This window comes from Argopecten irradians, chromosome 12 (genome assembly GCF_041381155.1).
Source record: "Argopecten irradians isolate NY chromosome 12, Ai_NY, whole genome shotgun sequence".
NCBI lineage: Eukaryota > Metazoa > Mollusca > Bivalvia > Pectinida > Pectinidae > Argopecten > Argopecten irradians.
In genome coordinates this window covers 21,670,317-21,689,560 of record NC_091145.1, presented here as the reverse complement: position 1 = coordinate 21,689,560, position 19,244 = coordinate 21,670,317, and the positions used below count along the sequence as shown (strand labels likewise).

General features: G+C 33.4%; 1 protein-coding gene across 2 annotated transcripts; it reads left to right on the top strand.

Moving 5' to 3' along the window:
* Positions 1-29: 29 nt before the first annotated feature.
* Positions 30-18,272, top strand: LOC138336177 (phosphatidylinositol-3,5-bisphosphate 3-phosphatase MTMR14-like). Of its 2 annotated transcripts, XR_011210400.1 has the most exons (19): positions 30-238; positions 1,355-1,411; positions 2,229-2,335; positions 3,486-3,594; positions 3,953-4,037; positions 4,467-4,635; positions 5,076-5,149; positions 5,401-5,471; positions 6,514-6,591; positions 7,870-7,933; positions 8,900-9,062; positions 9,325-9,361; positions 9,693-9,760; positions 10,095-10,144; positions 10,948-11,080; positions 11,640-11,822; positions 12,876-12,989; positions 15,077-16,788; positions 16,839-18,272. XR_011210400.1 is itself a non-coding variant. In XM_069285519.1 (18 exons), exons 1-18 carry the CDS (start codon positions 131-133, stop codon positions 15,267-15,269), a joined length of 1,863 nt encoding a protein of 620 aa, XP_069141620.1. In that variant the 5' UTR covers positions 30-130; the 3' UTR covers positions 15,270-18,272. The 2 variants fall into 2 exon arrangements, 1 of the variants encoding a protein (XP_069141620.1); XM_069285519.1 differs by having other exon boundaries at positions 15,077-18,272.
* Positions 18,273-19,244: the final 972 nt, after the last annotated feature.

The following is a 19,244-nucleotide window of genomic DNA, read 5'->3' as shown; positions in this document are numbered from 1 at the left end:
CTTTGGACCGACCCATAGAGTGATAATAAAACACGAGAGACATTTAAACATGGATGCCGTGCTCAACTAATTTCCTTATTGAACAGAAAGTTTCTTTTTTAATCGGAAGATCTGGAGAGATTTTATCACAATGAATGAAGCATCAGATGAAGCAGAAGCTATAAAACCAGACGACATACATTCTTTGTTAGAACACTGCATTAAGACCACTCACAAAGTGAAAGATGGCGACATACAGGTTGTTTGTTGATCAAAATACAAATGAATCTCTTCAAATTCGAAATTTTGTTACAACTTACACATCTAAAACGAAAAAATCGTGATGCTTTAGATCAGGCTTTCTTGTTAATTGAAACTTCATAAACAAACAGAATAATCATGATCAGTACAAATTTGCGAAACGCTAATACTTTAGGCCTAATGAAATGTCTATCCGCGTAAATATTTACTGAGCTTTTGATTTTCCTGATATTACCACTGGTAATTATTCAATTAATTAGTATTACATGTCCACCAAATAACATCAGTGAAAATCCGTTATATTACCAAAGCCTATTTGACTAGTCTACCTATAGATTGGGCAGATGTAGACTTGTAGATCCCCTTGAATATTGTGTGATGTGATTGCATTATAATTCTAATACATTAGAATCATGTATGAAATACAAGATATATGTATAATACCATAGGCATCACATGTAGTTGTTACATTTGCACATTCTCCCTCACCCTCCAATAAAGATGAATAATACTAATGAAATTAAAAAAAATATGTAACAGGAGAGGGAAAATTGTAGCGGCCAGACCCTCAGAACACTAGCCGAGTGCTCTATCGACTGAGCTATCTAGTCACCGATGATCGACCCATTCCATTCCCGCTACAAATATATAGTGCATTGGGAATCCGAATATAATTGTAAAAATAAGAAGAAATTTACATATGAGAAAAAAGGTCTGATGGCTATTTGGGTGCTAATTTTAAAAATGAAATTGTAATTAATTCTGTTACTTATTATAGTGTAATTGAAATGTAATATGTACTATAGCTAGTTGTATTCATATTTAAACTAAGACCCAATAGGTACCCATGGCGCTTAGATAATTGTAGTAAAGATATATAATAAGGGGAAATTCATAATGATAAGATAATAGATAATAAGGGGAAGATAGGAGGTGGTTAGATAATAAGGGGAAATTCATAATGAAGAGTAGACTATTAAAAGAACAAACCATGAATAATATTATGAGATGTATCATTCTAAATATCTGTTGATAGCATTCTAGATGATTAGAAGCTTCTGTCCAGTCATTCCATAAGATTAATAGATTTTATTGTTCTGCATTTTTTTTTCAGGGTGAATTCATCATGGAAAGGTGTCTTATGCTCTTAGCTAGGGATTACAGATATTCCGTAAGTTTGAATGCAAAATTAAAAACTATATTCCTGAAATTAAATGTATATATGAATTTTTCAAACATATTTTGAGTTTCTTTTCTTTCTCCAGAATTCATTTAAGGTTTTGTCTTGACATGTTGTTTAAATCATTTATTCACAATAATTGGTCAAAGGAGAACCTTAAATTTCGACAATTAATTCATAATTGAAAATTAAAAAACATTATTATATTGTAAATTATCATTATATTGTAAATTATTATTATATTGTAAATTATAAATATATCAAACCATTGCCATGCCGCAGATTCATAAAATGCATTTTCTAAAGTTTGTAAAGTAAAAGTAGTGGTCTTAATCTTTCATTATTTAATCTTTTGTCTAATACGTACAACTATCAGTGTAGCCGATATTCCAATATATACCGGTATATATATACATACATGTATATCAAAAACCTAGTATATATCATGTGATGCATCTGTTGTTGTGTAGAAACTTCTATTGTTTTTGTGGTTGCTGTGAAACCTCAAATATATATATATAACTACAAATTTCGTCTATTATACCATTAATTGTAGACACTATAACTCTACCAGCTAACCATGGTTAAGTCTATATCCACAAATGATATCAAAGACCTAAACCTTGAAATATGAATGTACACACACAAGTATTCCAAGTTATACTTTATACAGTATAGTTTGCTATATATTTTAAAGATTAAGATTATAAACAGCAAGTATTAGCACATGTATTCAAATAAGAATATATACAATTATACAGTATTATCATTTTATGCTCATAATTTTTTTAAATTAAACTATTTTCAGGTGATAACAAACTTTAATGGAGAACTATGTAGCCACTATCCCAGTAAACTGGTGATGCTGGAGTACCAGCTGACTGATGCAGAGAAACAAGCAAAGAAACAGGAAGAGTAAGTATAAGGATTTCATTTTTGGTCATTTCAAAACACTATAAATACCAACTATAGTACCTGGTAAGTTTCATATCTAAGTTATCAAAATATAAAAGCATTCTTTATTAGAACTTTAAAAATGACACGCTCATAATGTGAAGATTACATGACTGTAACTGTCAAACTGACCATATACTACCGGTACATGGTCAGACTTACATCCAATTTTTTTTAGTGGTATTTGTCATTCAGGACTACAGTTATATCTACAGCCAAACTTGTCGATAAAGTCTACCCAAGGGATATTTAGGGCAAAGTGGTCTTCAACACCAATTGATCTTTATACACAGGTCAGATTGACTCATGTGTTATAAATGGCCGTTAGGGGCTCTCAGAAAGTGGTCTTATTAAAGGGACAATTCACTCACGCTAATTCTTTTACATAACCAAGAAGCAAAATATGGCATAAATGTATTGTTCTACATTTCTTATGAAACATATAACATAAGATATTGACAAATTCCACGTCATTGTTTAGTATTTTAATTGATACCGTTGTAATTACAAATCGTTGATCAATACGATTAAGCAGGTACAATATGTACGCTGTACCAATATCCGAGCCAAAGTCACGCACGTTAAACAAATGAACTACATAACCACTGTGGAGGTGATATAATGATTTTTTTAGGCAAGACAATTCACCTAATAAGGTAAACACACTTCTGTCAGAGCTATTTGAGCTGTTCTAGACAAAAGTAGCATTACTCTACGAGCAAGGGACTGGGTTCGGCATACAAGATATTCGACCACAATGTGTAATGGCGGACAGCGAGTGAGTTTGAATATTTCACACGCATTTCACCACCATGGGATTTTCTGACATATCACAGTAAAACCGACTGATCTAATTTGCATTAGAACTGGGGGTTTTCCGATATATATACAAATTTTAATGTTCTCGTAGAATGAATTGTCCCTTTAAGCAGGTGGTCTTTATACAGAGGTGATTATTCAGGTTGGTTTTGTTGTATGAGCATCATGTACTCTGCTTGTTTTATGTATTGTTTGATTTCAGGTGTCAGATGCAATGATTCAGATCCATTATAACTTTTAAGTTGAAAGTATCAGTCAGTCATAAATAAATGATTTTTTTTTTTAATTTTAGGGTGCAAAGCATCTATGATGTAGAAAAGCTACGTGACCTAGTGAAACAGGCGCGTTATGCAAGATGTAGGTCAAGGTTTGCTGTACCCGTCATTCTCTGTGAAGGAAAGGTAATTTCAAATTTTCAAACGTACAAAAGAAGCCAGTTTATAGCCAGGATTTTGCAGCATTTACAACTTGATTTATTCACTACATAGAGAATTAACCCATGGCAGACAGGAAATTGGAATATATAAATTAATAAAAATAATGATATCTGTATATCACATCATATTATAAAGTGTAATTTTATAATGGTAGATATACCATACACTAATTACTATTATAATAATAATTACACAATAACTGTTATAGGTATAATCAAAGCCACGGTCTGTTATAAATTGAAAATCAGTTCTGGAAACTGATATTGATAAACCATCTAAACGTATGTCCTCACAGCTTCATACTCTTTAATATGTGTTTCAGCACGTGTGTAGATCAGCCACCTTATCAAGTGGAGCAGAGATGTATGGCCGACAGGGACTTGACTTTCTATTTTCTGGTCCTCCAGGTAAGCTATTTACCAATTACATTATGCATTCTCAATGAACGATTGCCTCTTTTCAATGAAGCATTTTAATTTATCTTATGTTATCTATAGCTGTAGGCATTGCTGAATGTCACAGGTCATGAGCAACTATGTAGTAGTAAATATTTACTGTATTCATTAGTAAATAGTTGGAGCTAGAAAAAGGCAATAATTTTTGTTTGCAAAATGTGCCCAGATTAAAAATAATACTGTTTTTAAATATGACTGTTAAAAGTGTACCTTCTGTTTATTTCAATAAATTCTTTTTAACTTTCATTTTTTTTTTGTCATCAACATCATAGTTATAGCTACAGATTACATAGTGAGTTTGAAAAAAAAAAATAAAACTTGACTATGATACCCTTGAACATATATGTTACTCAGTGATATTGTCACTATAATATATAACAGGGAGTGAAGCATCGTCCAACCTACCGACCCCGGGCCCTACACCAAGCTCAGGGGAGATGCAGATGTTTGACCGATACAGAGGACAAGATATCAAGCTTCTCAAAGAGTTCTCTGTTGGATACATCTGCGATCTAATGGTGGAAAAGAAAAAAGTCAAGTTTGGCTTAAAGTAAGAGGTTCAGATTCTTTTTAACTTTAAAATTAGAAAAAGCTTGATTAAAAGCCACATTTCCTGAATCATTGTGGTAGCTAGCTAGTACAATGAATGCTAAAAATAATTAGACCAAGGTCTGTTTCATACGCAGTTACAGAGATATAACTCTTGTAAGAGTTGACTGTTTATCACTCATTAAGTCTCGTACTAATAATTACCTGTTATACTCCTTCAATTGGAGATATCACTATCTGAGGATGGATTAAACCTAGACATGGAACTCTTTTTTTGCATCTTTAATGTCATACAACATTTCCTTTTAGTAGGTGAGAGTTGTTAGAGGTAGTTGATTATTTATCTAAGACTGTTTCTTTTGACTGTTTTTTTAGCTTTCCTGTAATTACATAGAAATAATGGTTACTTTCACACTGAGTCTAATGATTTTATATTTTCAGCATCACATCCTCTGAGAAAGTTGATAAGGAGAACAGATATGCAGATTTTTGTATATTGTCAATTCCATATCCAGGTTAGTATCTGTTACTATTAGCCCACATATGAATTTATTCAGATAAAGGTTATTTTCAACAGTAACTACTGTATTAGAGAACATGTATAATACATATTAATTACTGTTCAAAAGAAGTTGTTTGGGTTACAACACAATTTTGTTTTACTGTTTACAATAGATCTTAAAACTTAAGAATTAATATGTGCTACAGTTAACTGTACACTGTATTTCTTTGATCTAGAAACTAATTGTCATTTGATATTTTGCAGGTTGTGAATTCTTCAAGGAATGGAAAGATAACTCTTACTTGGGAGAGACTATGACTTTTGACTGGAGTCAGGTATAGTGGATATTGTGTAGTAGCATGTGTAATATGATAGCTGTAAAGACATACTATGTTGTTAACAAATAAATTAAGATTAAAGTAAGATTTCTGATAATTGTTTTAGTAAATTTGAAAGCATAATCAGTACTTTGAATTAACTACATCCTATGTTGGTCCTTAAAGTGAGTAGTTGGGCAATGAAAACCAGCCTAAATGCATTCATTAGCCTTTCAAAAGTCATTACATATCAAATCGATGGTCAAGTTCTGTTGACATTGTCCAGTTTTGACCATTGAAATTATGGAAAGGCTTTGTGTAACTTTAGCAGTTCTAAAAATAAATTCTGAAAGCGAGGCTATGTGGGGATGTCAACACAGACATAGCCTGCCAGGAGGACATTTTAGGATTCCAATAATATAAATTAATTTCTTCACATGTAAAGTGATTTTGATAGGAAATTTTATTTTTCTATTTCATAAGAAATTACTACATGATATATCCACACCATTTTGACCGACTTTAGCCTTCCTTTGCCCGACTATTCACTTCAATTCCAAACTTTTCACTATGTATTCAGTGATGTGTACACTACTTGACAAATGTGTACTCAGAATTCCAAACATTTCACTATGTATTCAGTGACGTGTACACTACTTGACAAATGTGTACTCAGAATTCCAAACATTTCACTATGTATTCAGTGACGTGTACACTACTTGACAAATGTGTACTCAGAATTCCAAACATTTCACTATGTATTCAGTGACGTGTACACTGCTTGACAAATGTGTACTCAGAATTCCAAACATTTCACTATGTATTCAGTGACGTGTACACTACTTGACAAATGTGTACTCAGAATTCCAAACATTTCACTATGTATTCAGTAACATGTACACTACTTGACAAATGTATATTCAGAAAACATGAAGACCCATGTCTGTATTCCTGTTATCAAACTTCAAGTGAACAGTTTTACTACTAATAATACACAATGTAGATTTGATTTGCCAAAAGAATGTTATATTAATGAAGATGTGATTTCACTTTTAAACAGAACTACGTCGATGCTGTGTTGGACATCCCTGATGACCCTCTGTTGTCACAAGTGGGGATAGACTGGAGGAAATACAGGGTAGGTTTATTTTACTTATATAGGTTATGTCACAGGCAAAGTCCATTCAAATTGCCAACTCCGTTGTACGTCTGTCCTTCCTTTCATCCTTCCGTCCGTTAACAATTCTTGTTACCGCTATTTCTCAGAAAGTGCAAAAGGGATCTTTTTTAAATTTCATATGTAGTTTCCCTAGGGCCCTAGTTGTGCGTATTGCATTTTGGGACTGATCTATCAACAAGATGGCCCACCAGTGGCCATCTTGGATTTTGATAGTTAAAGTTTGTTCCCAAATATCATATGTAGGTTCCCCTAGGGCCTCAGTTGTGCATATTGCAATTTGAGACTGATTAGTCAACAAGATGTCCGACCGGCCGCCATCTTGGATTTTGGTAATTGAAGTTTGATACCACTATTTCTCAGAAAGTATTGAAGGGATCTCTCAAATTCCATACGTAGGTTCCCCTTAGCCCCTAGTTGTGCATTATGTATTTTGGGACTGATTGGTCAACAAGATGGCTAACATCCCGCCATCTTGGATTTAGATAATTAAAGTTTGTTAACACTATTTCTCAGAAAGTACTGAAGGGATCATTCTCAAATTTCACATGTAGGTTCCCCTAGGGCCCTAGTTTTGCATATTGCATTTTGTAACTGATCAGTCAACAAGATGGCCAAACGGCGTCCATCTTGGATTTTGATAGTTACCGCTATTTGTCAGAAATTATTGAAGGGATATCTCTCAAATTCCATGCATAGGTTCCCCTTGGGCCCTAGTTGTGCATAGTACCTTTGGGACTGATCTGTCAACAAGATTGCCCAGTGGCCGCCATCTTGGATTTCACCACTGTTTCTCAGAAAGTAATGAAGTGATCTGTCTTAAATTTCATATGTAGTATGTTTGAAAAAGTTCGAAAAGCAGGGAAAAGATCCCTCTTTCCATTGTCAGACATAGATCATTCTTTGGTGGGCACCAAGATCCCTCTATGATCTCTTGTACATCGAAATAGAATCTGTTTCAACTGGATCTTATTCATTTAGCATTTAGCATTGGTGTGACAGCACATTTATAATTAATGAATCATTTTGTTGCGTTTGGTTACCCACCGATGTGGACTTTGTTGTTTGTTTCATTGAATAAAACTTGATTAAGATTGATATCGGTAAAATTGTACAGATCAGTGATAATTACATACTTAACATGCTGTTATAGTCTGCCGATTATTCCATATTAATGTGAAATGGAAACTTTCTAAATATCCTTGATCATAACTTTTATATTTCAAATTTTCATTTCAGAGCTGGGATCTAATCCGTCTTACTCAGAACTACCTGAAACTACTGCTTCATATCTTGGTTGAAGGTAGGCATATAAATAATCCATATACATTTATTAGTAATTATTAGCTCGCCTATTCGAAGAATAGGGGGAGCTAATGTTGTCACCCCACTGTCGGCGTCGGCGTCCCATTTCACGTTAAAGTTTTTGAGCAAGTTTCTGTTTCGTCAATTGTTTAAGCTTAAGTCATCATAAATGTTTATGATTTTATTTTCCTAATGTGTATGGATGCTGAACGTGATAATACAACCAATTTGGGGGCCTTTAGGGGGTTTTTGAGTCTGTTAATTTGTCATATTTCCATGTTTAAATTGTAAATACTTGAACATCAACTTCTTCTGAAAAGGCGAGCTTTGCTGTTCTCCAACAGCTCTTGTTACTTACAGGCAATACCATATACATGTTTTTATCTCAGTGATTTAATCAAAAGAAAGAAATTAACAAAATCTCTACTAATTATAATATCAATATTGTTAGCTATGAAATCTTCTGAATTAGTACAAGGTGTTATACAAATGTATACAAATTTTGGAACCTTACATTTATATATAGTCTATTAATTATTTAGTAAAGTTATGTCACATGTTTTATAATTATACAATATGTATACAGTTTGTGTTTCTATACATTTCCTTCCAAAAGAAATTATTTATTGATAATAATTTATTTAAATCAGACTGAGTGTACATGACATTGTTTACATGGCAATTCAATGAATTTATGCATTTGTAACAAATAAGACATATTTTAAAAGGTGACACAGGTTTGTTTGTACACTGTATATCTGGATGGGACCGTACACCAATGTTTATGTCTTTGTGTATATATTACAGGTGATACAGGTGTGTTGGTACACTGTATATCTGGATGGGACCATACATCAATGTTATTTCTTTGTGTATATATTACAGGTGATACAGGTGTGTTGGTACACTGTATATCTGAATGAGATCATACACCAATGTTTATGTCTTTGTGTGTATATTACAGGTGATACAGGTGTGTTGGTACACTGTATATCTGGATGGGACCGTACACCAATGTTTATTTCCCTGCTCAGGATCTCCCTCTGGGCTGACGGTGTCGCTCACGCATCACTCACTCCCACAGAAATCCTCTACCTGACTCTGGCCTATGACTGGTACCTGTTTGGGTATGTAACACTCTTTGTTCTCACTAATTCAAAAGACTTTGTTTTAGTCACTTTTAATTATTAAATTCATAATTAAAATATTCTAAGTAATTAGTGATCAGAGTTTTCAATATTGTCAGTGTTTAATTGCTAAATATCTATTTCTTAGAGTCATTACTGCAACACTATTTCTTGTATCAGATAAAGTTTATACTAGAGTAGAGATAAACAATGATCACTGTCTTCCTTTGGTGATATCTCTACGATGCTAATTGTTTTTCAGACATAGCCTACCAGATCGAGTGAATAAAGGAGAGGAGGTAAAAATCACCTTAATTTAAATTACAATTTCGTTATTCGTTAGATCAACATTAATATCCAGATGAGTTTAATAATTGGTTAACAATTTGCTGTATTTAATTTATATTAAGTTGACATTAAATTGAGCTTTTAAATAAATTTTGTAGATTATATTGATTATTTCTTTTAGTCTAAGACTGATAATTCAATGTACAAGATATAAAAAACGTTCGTCAAATGTATGATTGCTGTGTTGTAGTGAGTGTTAGGTGTACAAATTAAACATGTAACAAGTATTACTAGATTTACCAAACGTGTATCACTGATTCATGTTTTATTGTTCCTCTTCAGATTTTATTCTTCTGCTTTAACTTTTTGACGTATATGTCATCTGAAGATTTCTCTGTTTCCAATAGAAGGTAATTGGTCCCATATATAAATGAATGAAATATGTACTGAGCAATATACAATATTATTATAACTGAGTAATAAAAGTGCTTTTTAAACATGTTGTGAAAGGCTTGATTGAGACACAGGTCTATGACGCGCAGAAACCTGTGATTGAGACAAACAAATTAAAAACACTTTGCATTAAACTACTGTAACACTAAAATAAAATAGGGCCTCTACATTTAATATGAGATTGGAGAGTTAACAGGGTTTATAAGTGATATAAGATCAGAAGCTTGCTCTTAGTTTAGAACATTTTTGATCCACCAGACTAGTAATACATGTTCTCTGATGTAATATTAGGAAGCCAAGCCGAACAGATTCCGAGTGCAATATGGAGGGCGTTTTACTAGGTGAGTTGATATTACCTCTACTTATAATAGTCTCATCATAGTATCACTGCTTGATTACATATTTGTGCATGCGAAATATCTCTATATGCCTCATAGATTCATATTGTATTGGGAATTCGGGTTTAAGAAGTATTTAGGGAGCACTTAAAGATGCTCCACCGCCGACAGAGCATAAATGATGTTAATCATTTGAACAACAATTGGTGTTTAATCGTGTATATATATGCCTATTTAACACAAAAAATAATATAAAGTACTATATTTTGCCTTTGGTGCATGCTCAATCAGTACTTCATTCCATATAGGATATAGTGTCACAGATTTTTTTCGGGATGCAATTAATTATTTTTCATATTTCTAACTTTAAGTAAAATTAGGAGCTCAAACTTTTCACTGGTGGTAATGGTGTAAAGTTAGTAATTTTTGTAACTGGAGAAAAATACTAAATCATCTGCTCCTGTTTTTTATAGTGAAAAAATACCATTTGTCAGCGGTGGAGCATCTTTAATGTCTAACCGAAATTTTTCTAGTTTGCACCTATTTAAGCTATATATAGTCTATACACAACATTTTCAAATGTTTCTGATGATGTGATAAGAAATCATGAAATATGACCAATTTTGATTACACATAATATTATTATCTACGTTATCATTGGTACATTTTGTTGTTCTACTCTAACACTTCCCAGCATCATTGACGCTCATCGCAGAAACTGACCTTCTTCATTATTATAATATCATATAAGCAATAAAACCATTTATTATGTACATTATATATAATTGTTCATTGTATGATTGTAGAAACTGACCCTCGTCGCCATAGTTACCGTGGCAGTAACACAAGTATCAGTAGTGTAGGTAGTGCAGGCCAAGACCATCCACAGGTGTCCTTTAACCTTAACTCTGAGGAAGATACGTTTACACCAGGCATAGCGTAAGTAACATTTGTTTCCCTTTATTTCACAGGTGTTTTTACATGTTGTTGCTATTTTAGAAAAATTATCATAATTTTAATGCACAAAGATATTGTGATAATTAGACTGTCATTCAGATGTTAATTCTGAATGGGGTGATCGGATGGTGTAGTGGTTAAGCCGCTCGCCTTTAACCTAGCCGGCCTGGGTTCGATCTCCGGCATGTACATGAAAAGTTTAGGGGGTCACCTGCCCGATCACGTTAATTTTCTCCGGGCACTCCGGTTTCTCCCACTCTAAGACCCCTCGTGTGCTTACATTCGGGCTATCGAGAGTGATTTGCATTATTTGTATACCTTGTTTCGTAATCAATGTTAAGGAAATAAAGTTTAAAGATATTAATTCTTGATATCCTTTTACAATTAATGTATTTTTAATTTGTAATAAATTTAATTAAAATTATTGGTAAAGAATGAATGAAACTACTGTTGCTGCCATTTGTTTTAAAAGAATCATCTCCAATTATTTGACACAAGTATGCATTGTTATTGCCCTTTGTTTTAATTATCTTTCTTTCAGGAGTCCCACAGTTGTAATGCCCTCCCACACGAGACAGACCCCCCTGAGACCAGGTGTAGAGGGGGCGGCTGTCCACTTCCATGTGTCCCATCCTTCGGCGTCCTCGTCTAGTCCCGTAGCTGTGCCTAGTAGTGTCAGGAATCTATCAGACTCTGGCAGGGCTAGCTCTCCCGCTTGTGGCAGGTTTGTTTATTTTATTGTTACCTCTATATATTGATTAATCTTTCAGCTAAGCATGGATACCAATTCACATATTTTCACCACAGAGACTGTGCCTGACAATGTTATCATATTGGAATTTCATTCAAGAAGTCAGAAAATTAGCAATATAAAATGCAGTTTTATCTGTATGAAGTTAATGCTTAAATTTAATACACATCAGAATTAAAGATGCTGCACCACTAACAAATGATTTGTTTTCTCTATCAAGAACAGGAGCAGACAAATTAGTATTTTTCTTCAGTTACAAAAGTTTTACCATTACCAATACTAAAAAGTTTTAGCTTATAATTGTACTCCAAGATAAAAATGTCAAAAATAATTAATTGCATCCCAAAAGAATTCTGTGGCACTATGTTCTATATGGAATGAAGTACTCATTGCACCATCCTGGATACTCCAGGGGTTCCAATCTCTTACTATCTCTACACCCCTGGACTATCTCACAGTAACTGAAGGCACCAGAACAGAACAGGTAATTTAGTCCTTTGATGTGCATCAAAAGAGCCATATAACGGTACACTGCGGTTGGCTGTGTAGCTTTGAAGTTGAGCGTCTCTCTCTCTGTAGTCTTCAAAGGTAATCTTTGCTGACCAGTGATTGGTTCAGAATATTCCCCCGAGATGCCTTCAGTTTTACTATGAGATAATTCAGGGGTGTAGAGATCGTAAGTGATCGGAAGCCTTGGAGTATCGAGGATGTAATTGTGCATACACCAAAGGCAAAATAAACGATTTTATATTATTTTCTGTATTAATTAGACATAAACGATTAATCACAAATTATTGTTTAAATGATGAGTATACTTTATGCTCTGTCAGCAGTGGAGCATCTTTAAAGAAATATTAGAGATATAAAACACATACAATTCTATTGATTGACTATAGTAGTATTATTAGTTTTGAAATTATCTTCTGTTTACTGATAAGATATCTTTAACCTGTCATCAATTTGCAGTACCTTGCATACCAGATATAGTACATGTGATCGTATATGTTTTAACCTGTATTCCCACAGTTGGCAGGTGATCTCCAGTACAGGAAGTCTGAGAGGCTACGCTACCTCTAGTGATTCTCCACAGTCCTTTGGTTCTCTCACTGACAGTTCAGCATCCAGTAGTAGACTCAGCTCGTGAGTAATTCTCAATTCCTGATGTGCAGGAGTAATGTGTTACAATTAGTATTAGCCACAGATGATTTAGAAAATTTCATTGTCACATAACTGGCCCGTCCAGCCATGTCATACAACCATGTCATAAATATCGTAAGACACATGTGTGATAACACTATTGTGACGTCACAGGTAGTTTTGACGTCATAATCTTTATAAGACGTTGCATGATTGTTTCAGGAGACAGAAATGTCACAATCAAGCCAGATTTCTAGTGTTTTATATAGAGATGCAATTTTAAGTTTTACTTATATTTCTATAAATGAAATTGATGTGATAAATAAAATCGTACACTCGTGACTATGTGATATGAAATTTATCAAGATCGTTAAATAATTTGATATGCCACTCTCCTAAAGGCTTGTGACATGTCAAATTATTGAACTCGGATCATTTGATTAATGTCATATCACATAGTCACTCATGTAAGATCCTCTATTTATATATGAAAGTACAGTATTTTGAAAATTTGTGAGGTAATGTATTAATTAAATGACTAATTGAAGAATTAATAGAAAGACTAAAATCTGACTTGCAACGAAATACTCTCATCTTAGATACCAGGTAAATCAAACAGGTTCTCACATGAGTAGTTTGCTTTTGTCAGGAAAGAGGTCTGTATATTACTAACATAAATGTATATCAAGCATACAATACTGCATTCAATTAACAATTAAATGATTGTAAGATTGCATTTGTTGGAGATATAAATGCAATCTGGGTGGCAGATAAATAGAATAGCGCCCGTTAGGGCGCTATGAATATTTATCTGCCACCCAGATTGAATTTATATCTCCAACAAATGCAATCTTACAATCCCGTAATTGTTATATTTACATTTTACTTTCTAGTTCAAAGTAAAACATAATTTAGATGCGAGTAAGCATTTGAATTTCCCGCTTCAGCCATTTAAACTCAACATCCAACTTCAATGTGATAAAAAATAGTCACTATAAAATATTGAAAAGATAACAAAATTTCAATGTTTTTTTTGGTAGCTTTTCAGTTTACTTTCAATTATCCAGACTTTTAAAAGATTTTAATTCAACTATAATGTCAATTTTCCCGCGCGGACTAACATGTTGTCAGTAAACAAGACTCACATCCATTTATGTAGATATCACTACACCAAGTCTAGGCTGCATTTATTGGCTCATAATGCAGATCATGATTATCATTAGAGTAATGGGAGTCGCTGTGGCAAAATGTAAATATTGACATATATAGAGAATACATGGTTAGTATCTTACAATATAAGGTTTATTTTGGTGCGAAACTTAGGAAAGCCAAGATGACGAGGCTTTGCCGAGTCATCTCGGCTTTCCGTGTCGAGCACCAAAATAAAACTTGTATTGTAAGATACTAACCATGTATTCTGTTTATCCTGCAACTATTATGACATTCAAAACACAGAAATTTGCCAGTTATTTACTTGGTTTCGCCCAAAGCGAGATGCATCTTTGATGCAGAGGAAAATATTCATTCACTAAACTGAATGAGTGTGTACTCCTTTTTACTGTCCTGGGAAATATATAAGCGCATTCGCAAACAGTACCAGTAATTCTATTCAGTGTGTAATATTACTGAAACAATATGAAAATACTCAAAAAAACAATAATTACCCATCAAAGAAATACTTTACAATATATACCTTTGCTGTGAGTGAAGAAAAAGACGACACTGCCATGCTAGATTTTCGATATTGTAAAAATGACGTCATCCCGGTAAATGTGACGTCACTTTTGAGCGGGACTGAATGACGTTTCATTCACGGAAATGTTAAAGTATGGGGTCAAATTAGAAAATGTTCCGTCAGATGTGAAACAAATTCACGTGGTGGTATTGACGGATAAAGCATTTTGTAATGACGGATAAAGCACAAGTTTATCCAGCAGTAGTTATCTGTCAGTATGTGCGGCAGTTGCAGGATAAATAACCAATACAAGGACATTAAAAAACCACTTGTAATTTAATCCTTGTACAGTAACATGAGTTTATCAAATAATAAACAATGATTAATTGTAAACATTATCAATTACTATCTATAGATGCTGTGAAGCTACAGAAATTCAGGAAACCACGAGATGGAAAAAATTGGACTCTGTCAGGAAAATATTCCACAATGCTTACGCTAACAAAATAGTGTGCAAACAAAGTCGTGATCCTGGCGGGATTGGAATGCTACTTGACCAATTTGCTGAGAAAGTTGGTATCCGTGGTAACAGAAACAGTTTTGTTTAAGTGCTGAAGGAGAACAAGAGTGCTATTTGTATGTGATATTGACTTTGAAAGACTCCATTTTAATTTATTGCATGAATCTAGAAACAGATTTTTAATTCTGTATGTTTCGAGATATTATTTCTTTAGTTTATGTGGGCTATAAATTTGAGTGTGTGGAAGACTTGGGTGTATGATAGCCATGACGAGTTTTAATACAGGATATAATTTGGACACTAATTATATATCTTAGTCCATGTGGTATGGGAGACCTACATTTGTTAATGAGAGAGGACCAGTCTGTGTTCCTGTATGTTGGTGTATGATACCACAGGTAACTGTGAGTATATCGGCTGTATAACAGAACAATGATTAATTTAGAGTATATTAATACCAATGATTGTATCTGTCTGTGACCTCTCATGTTAGCCTTTTGGTAAGTTCTTCCACCTTTAGAGCTCTGAATGAAGATATGTTTTACATGATTCACTTTACAGTACACTGTCTGGTCATGTTTTAACATGATTCACTTTACACTGTCTGGTTAATTTCAATAATTTTCTGTTTCAGTAATTAGCAATTTTAATCTGCTTGAAATCATCTGTTCATGGCTTCTTTTACGAAGTACTAGTATAGGCAGCAAAGATAACCAACTGTCTAGGAACAGATGATCAGATTGTCATATCGATGGAATAATTAAACCAAAGGTCCAACATGGAAGGTCATTGAATGCCCTCTACAAAAAGTGATGGTTGTATGTTACTGTTATTATGTGTATTGGGAAGTTTGTAGGTAAATGTGGTCACAATATGTTTAAATGATTATATCGTAAATATTGAAGTGATTCGTGTGGGATCAATTTGTATATTACATGTTCTGCTGTCTTACAGATAAACAGTTTTAACACAGTTTTAGCTTTATAATTTTGTGACTGTGATCAAATTTATGTTTTATTTTAAATTGTATAGTATTTATTTAATAATTATGTAATATGAACCTGGTATATATTTTGTTGATATGAAATATGTCAAGTGCTGTACCTTATTTAATGAAACCATTTGACAAAAGTTCTGCAATTTCTAAGTTTTCTTATTACATTGTATGTCCATAGATATGTTCTCTCTTAGGTTTTTGTCTGTGCAATGACATCATACAAGATATTCGTAACCAGTCAAGGTAAAATGAACAACAACCTTGACGCTATTTTCCACTTTAGTTCTTGTTTGTTATGTCATAACATATAGACAGCAACACCCTACACACAAAATACTGGCGATAAAGACCGTATCTATGGTTACTAGGTCCTTAAGCTTGTTCATTTGCTTCCTTTGTTTGATGGCTGTGAGACTGAAGGTTGTAGAAACTACATTAACCTCTGTTACAAATCAATTAACAAATGAATAGGGCACGGAATAGCTTGTTTAGTTATAATGTTTAATATATGTGCCAAATATCTGTGTACTAGATAAAAGTGAGACTACAGAATAAAGTCCTATAAGGCAATGTAACTGTCAAATACTTAACTATTATTAAATAACTGTAGGTGGATTTTTAAGGAAAGCTTCTCACTTAACTATTATTAAATAACTGTAGGTGGATTTTTAAGGAAAGCTTCTCCGACTAATAAGAGGCAGTTAAAATTTGAGTTTAACTTATTTATCTAATAGAAGAACAGATTCCTGAAAGATAAATCACCCATCATTAATTTATTTCTATTCTACATTAGGTTCGGGGAAATAAATCATTCAAAAAATATTAAAATTTTTATTTTTATTTTTCTATTATTTCCATCTGAAACTATGATCCCTCTGCAAGCAATCACAACACAAACATTAACGATTGAGACATTTTTTTACTACATTTTACAACAAAAACTTGCCTTCAAATTATCATCATGATCATATCGAGAAGTCCTTAGTGTAAAAAATAAGATTGATTTTGATTACACAGTTAATCACACACAGAAATTAACTTAAAAGTTATTTCATTATCATTGAATAAATAAGAATTTCTGTTATGATAATTTCTATTTCAAAACTATATCCATGTACAATTTCAGACAGAAATATTATTAGATAATTACTTTCTGTTAAACTAGTACCATATATTATTTTCTCCGATAAATTAGATGTGTCAGGAATGTTTTTGTTTTACACTAAGAGAGTGTGGATAAAAGAAAGCATTGCATGTGTATGGAATTTGAAAGATCATAGGTTTTTTTATTACTTTCCTTTGAGTTTTAATATTGAGTGTTATGAACCACCAAATAAAAGTACAACAATCTGGGAAATTGTTACAAAGAATAACTATAATGTCAATTTAATGCATTAATTTATTTAAAGTTATTTCAACTGTCTGACAATTACTAGTAATTTGACATGGATTCAATGTCAGTTTCAAGATACGAAAATGACATTGGTGACGTACAACTTTACTTATTGTCAATTAGTCCCACTTTCTGGTGATCATATGTTACAATACGGGGGTTTTGAGATCCCAAAACGATGTGGGTAAAGTATTTTTTACTGTCAATTAGTCCCACCATCTGATGATTATTACATCATAAAAACCACGTCAAATAATGATGTCATAATCATCAGATGGTGGGACTTAACGGCGGTTAATTGTACTTTACCCACATCATTTTAGGATCTCGAAGCCATCTTATTGCCAGAAGGTGTAACTGATTGTACTCAGTCAGTCATTTTAAGATCTCAAAACTCCCATATTAATCTCCCCATGTTCCCATGTTATCTATGTAGATAAGAAATAGGAACTTTGATAGTTAACTTTGTAATTGAGAAATTCAAAATTTTATGATAACGAAATAAAGAAATTGGTAATGAGTCCATATGCAAGCTTTTGACTACTGGTTACATACTCTAAAGAGAATCCTGGCCTTTGCCTGTAGAAGGGTGACAAATAACTTGAGGAAAACACAGAAATGTCCGTTATTACATGTATGTATATATATTAAAGAATATGATGTACATACTAAGAAGTATTAAACTATCTTTATTGATGACAGATGAAGTGTGTTGAGTTTTGTTTATACCATCAGGAAATTATTATTAAAAAATCGGGATATTTGCTGAAGTACATGTAAATAAACCAATTTTTTTCTTCTTTTTTTTTAATTCAAATCTCGTATTTTCTGAAAAAAAATCACATGACTGTAATATATACTCATCAGTCCATCCACCAAATACCAAAAAATGTATGACAACATCCATTTTCATTGAGTTGGCCCCCTGTGAAATAATGGTCTTAAATAAAAGTGATTAACAGTCACACATCATGTTTGCGCAAAAGAATTACTCGCACTGGTAACGCTTTTTCCTGTTTGATAGCACATACAGTATTACTTGAAATGTATGTTTATGCAACGTGATCAAATTTACGTGTGAGTATCGGTATGTGTTCACATGCCTAATACAATATGGCAATGTATAGATGTATCAATAGTTATATAAACAAGAGGCCCAGAGGGCCTGTATCGCTCACCTGGTTTGTAATGTCAAGTAATGTTCAGAGTACAGATTCATTGTTCTTTCCTGAAGAAAAATTGAATATTTACGTCTACTTCCCCTATTGGGCACCACGCACCCTTTCTGCTCCCGGGGGGTCAGAGCCAATATTTATACAAAGTCTATTCCACTTCCCTTAAGGATGTTTCTGGCCAAATTTGGTTACAATCCATGCAGAACTCTAGAACTACATGTAGTAGCGTTTTATAGGATTTATCTCTATTTCCTGTATTGCACCCCGCCCCTCCTGCTCCCGAGAGGTCAGAGCCAAAATATATTCAAAATCTGTTCCTCTTCCCGAAGGATGTTTCTGGCCAAATTTGGTTTAAATCCATGCAGAATTCTAGGACTAGTAGCGATTTATAGGATTTACCTCTATTTCCCCTATCGGGCCCCACCCCTCCTGCCCCCGGGGGTCAGAGCCGAGGTTTACACAAACTCTGTTCCCCTTCCTCCAAGGATGTTTCTGGCC

Coding starts and splice junctions, on each gene's coding strand:
- LOC138336177 (XM_069285519.1), top strand. CDS start 131: ATGAATGAAGCATCAGATGAAGCAGAAGCTATAAAACCAGACGACATA. Junction 6,592..7,869: donor TAGACTGGAGGAAATACAGG/GTAGGTTTATTT, acceptor TTTTCATTTCAG/AGCTGGGATCTAATCCGTCT. Junction 12,990..15,076: donor TCCAGTAGTAGACTCAGCTC/GTGAGTAATTCT, acceptor TACTATCTATAG/ATGCTGTGAAGCTACAGAAA.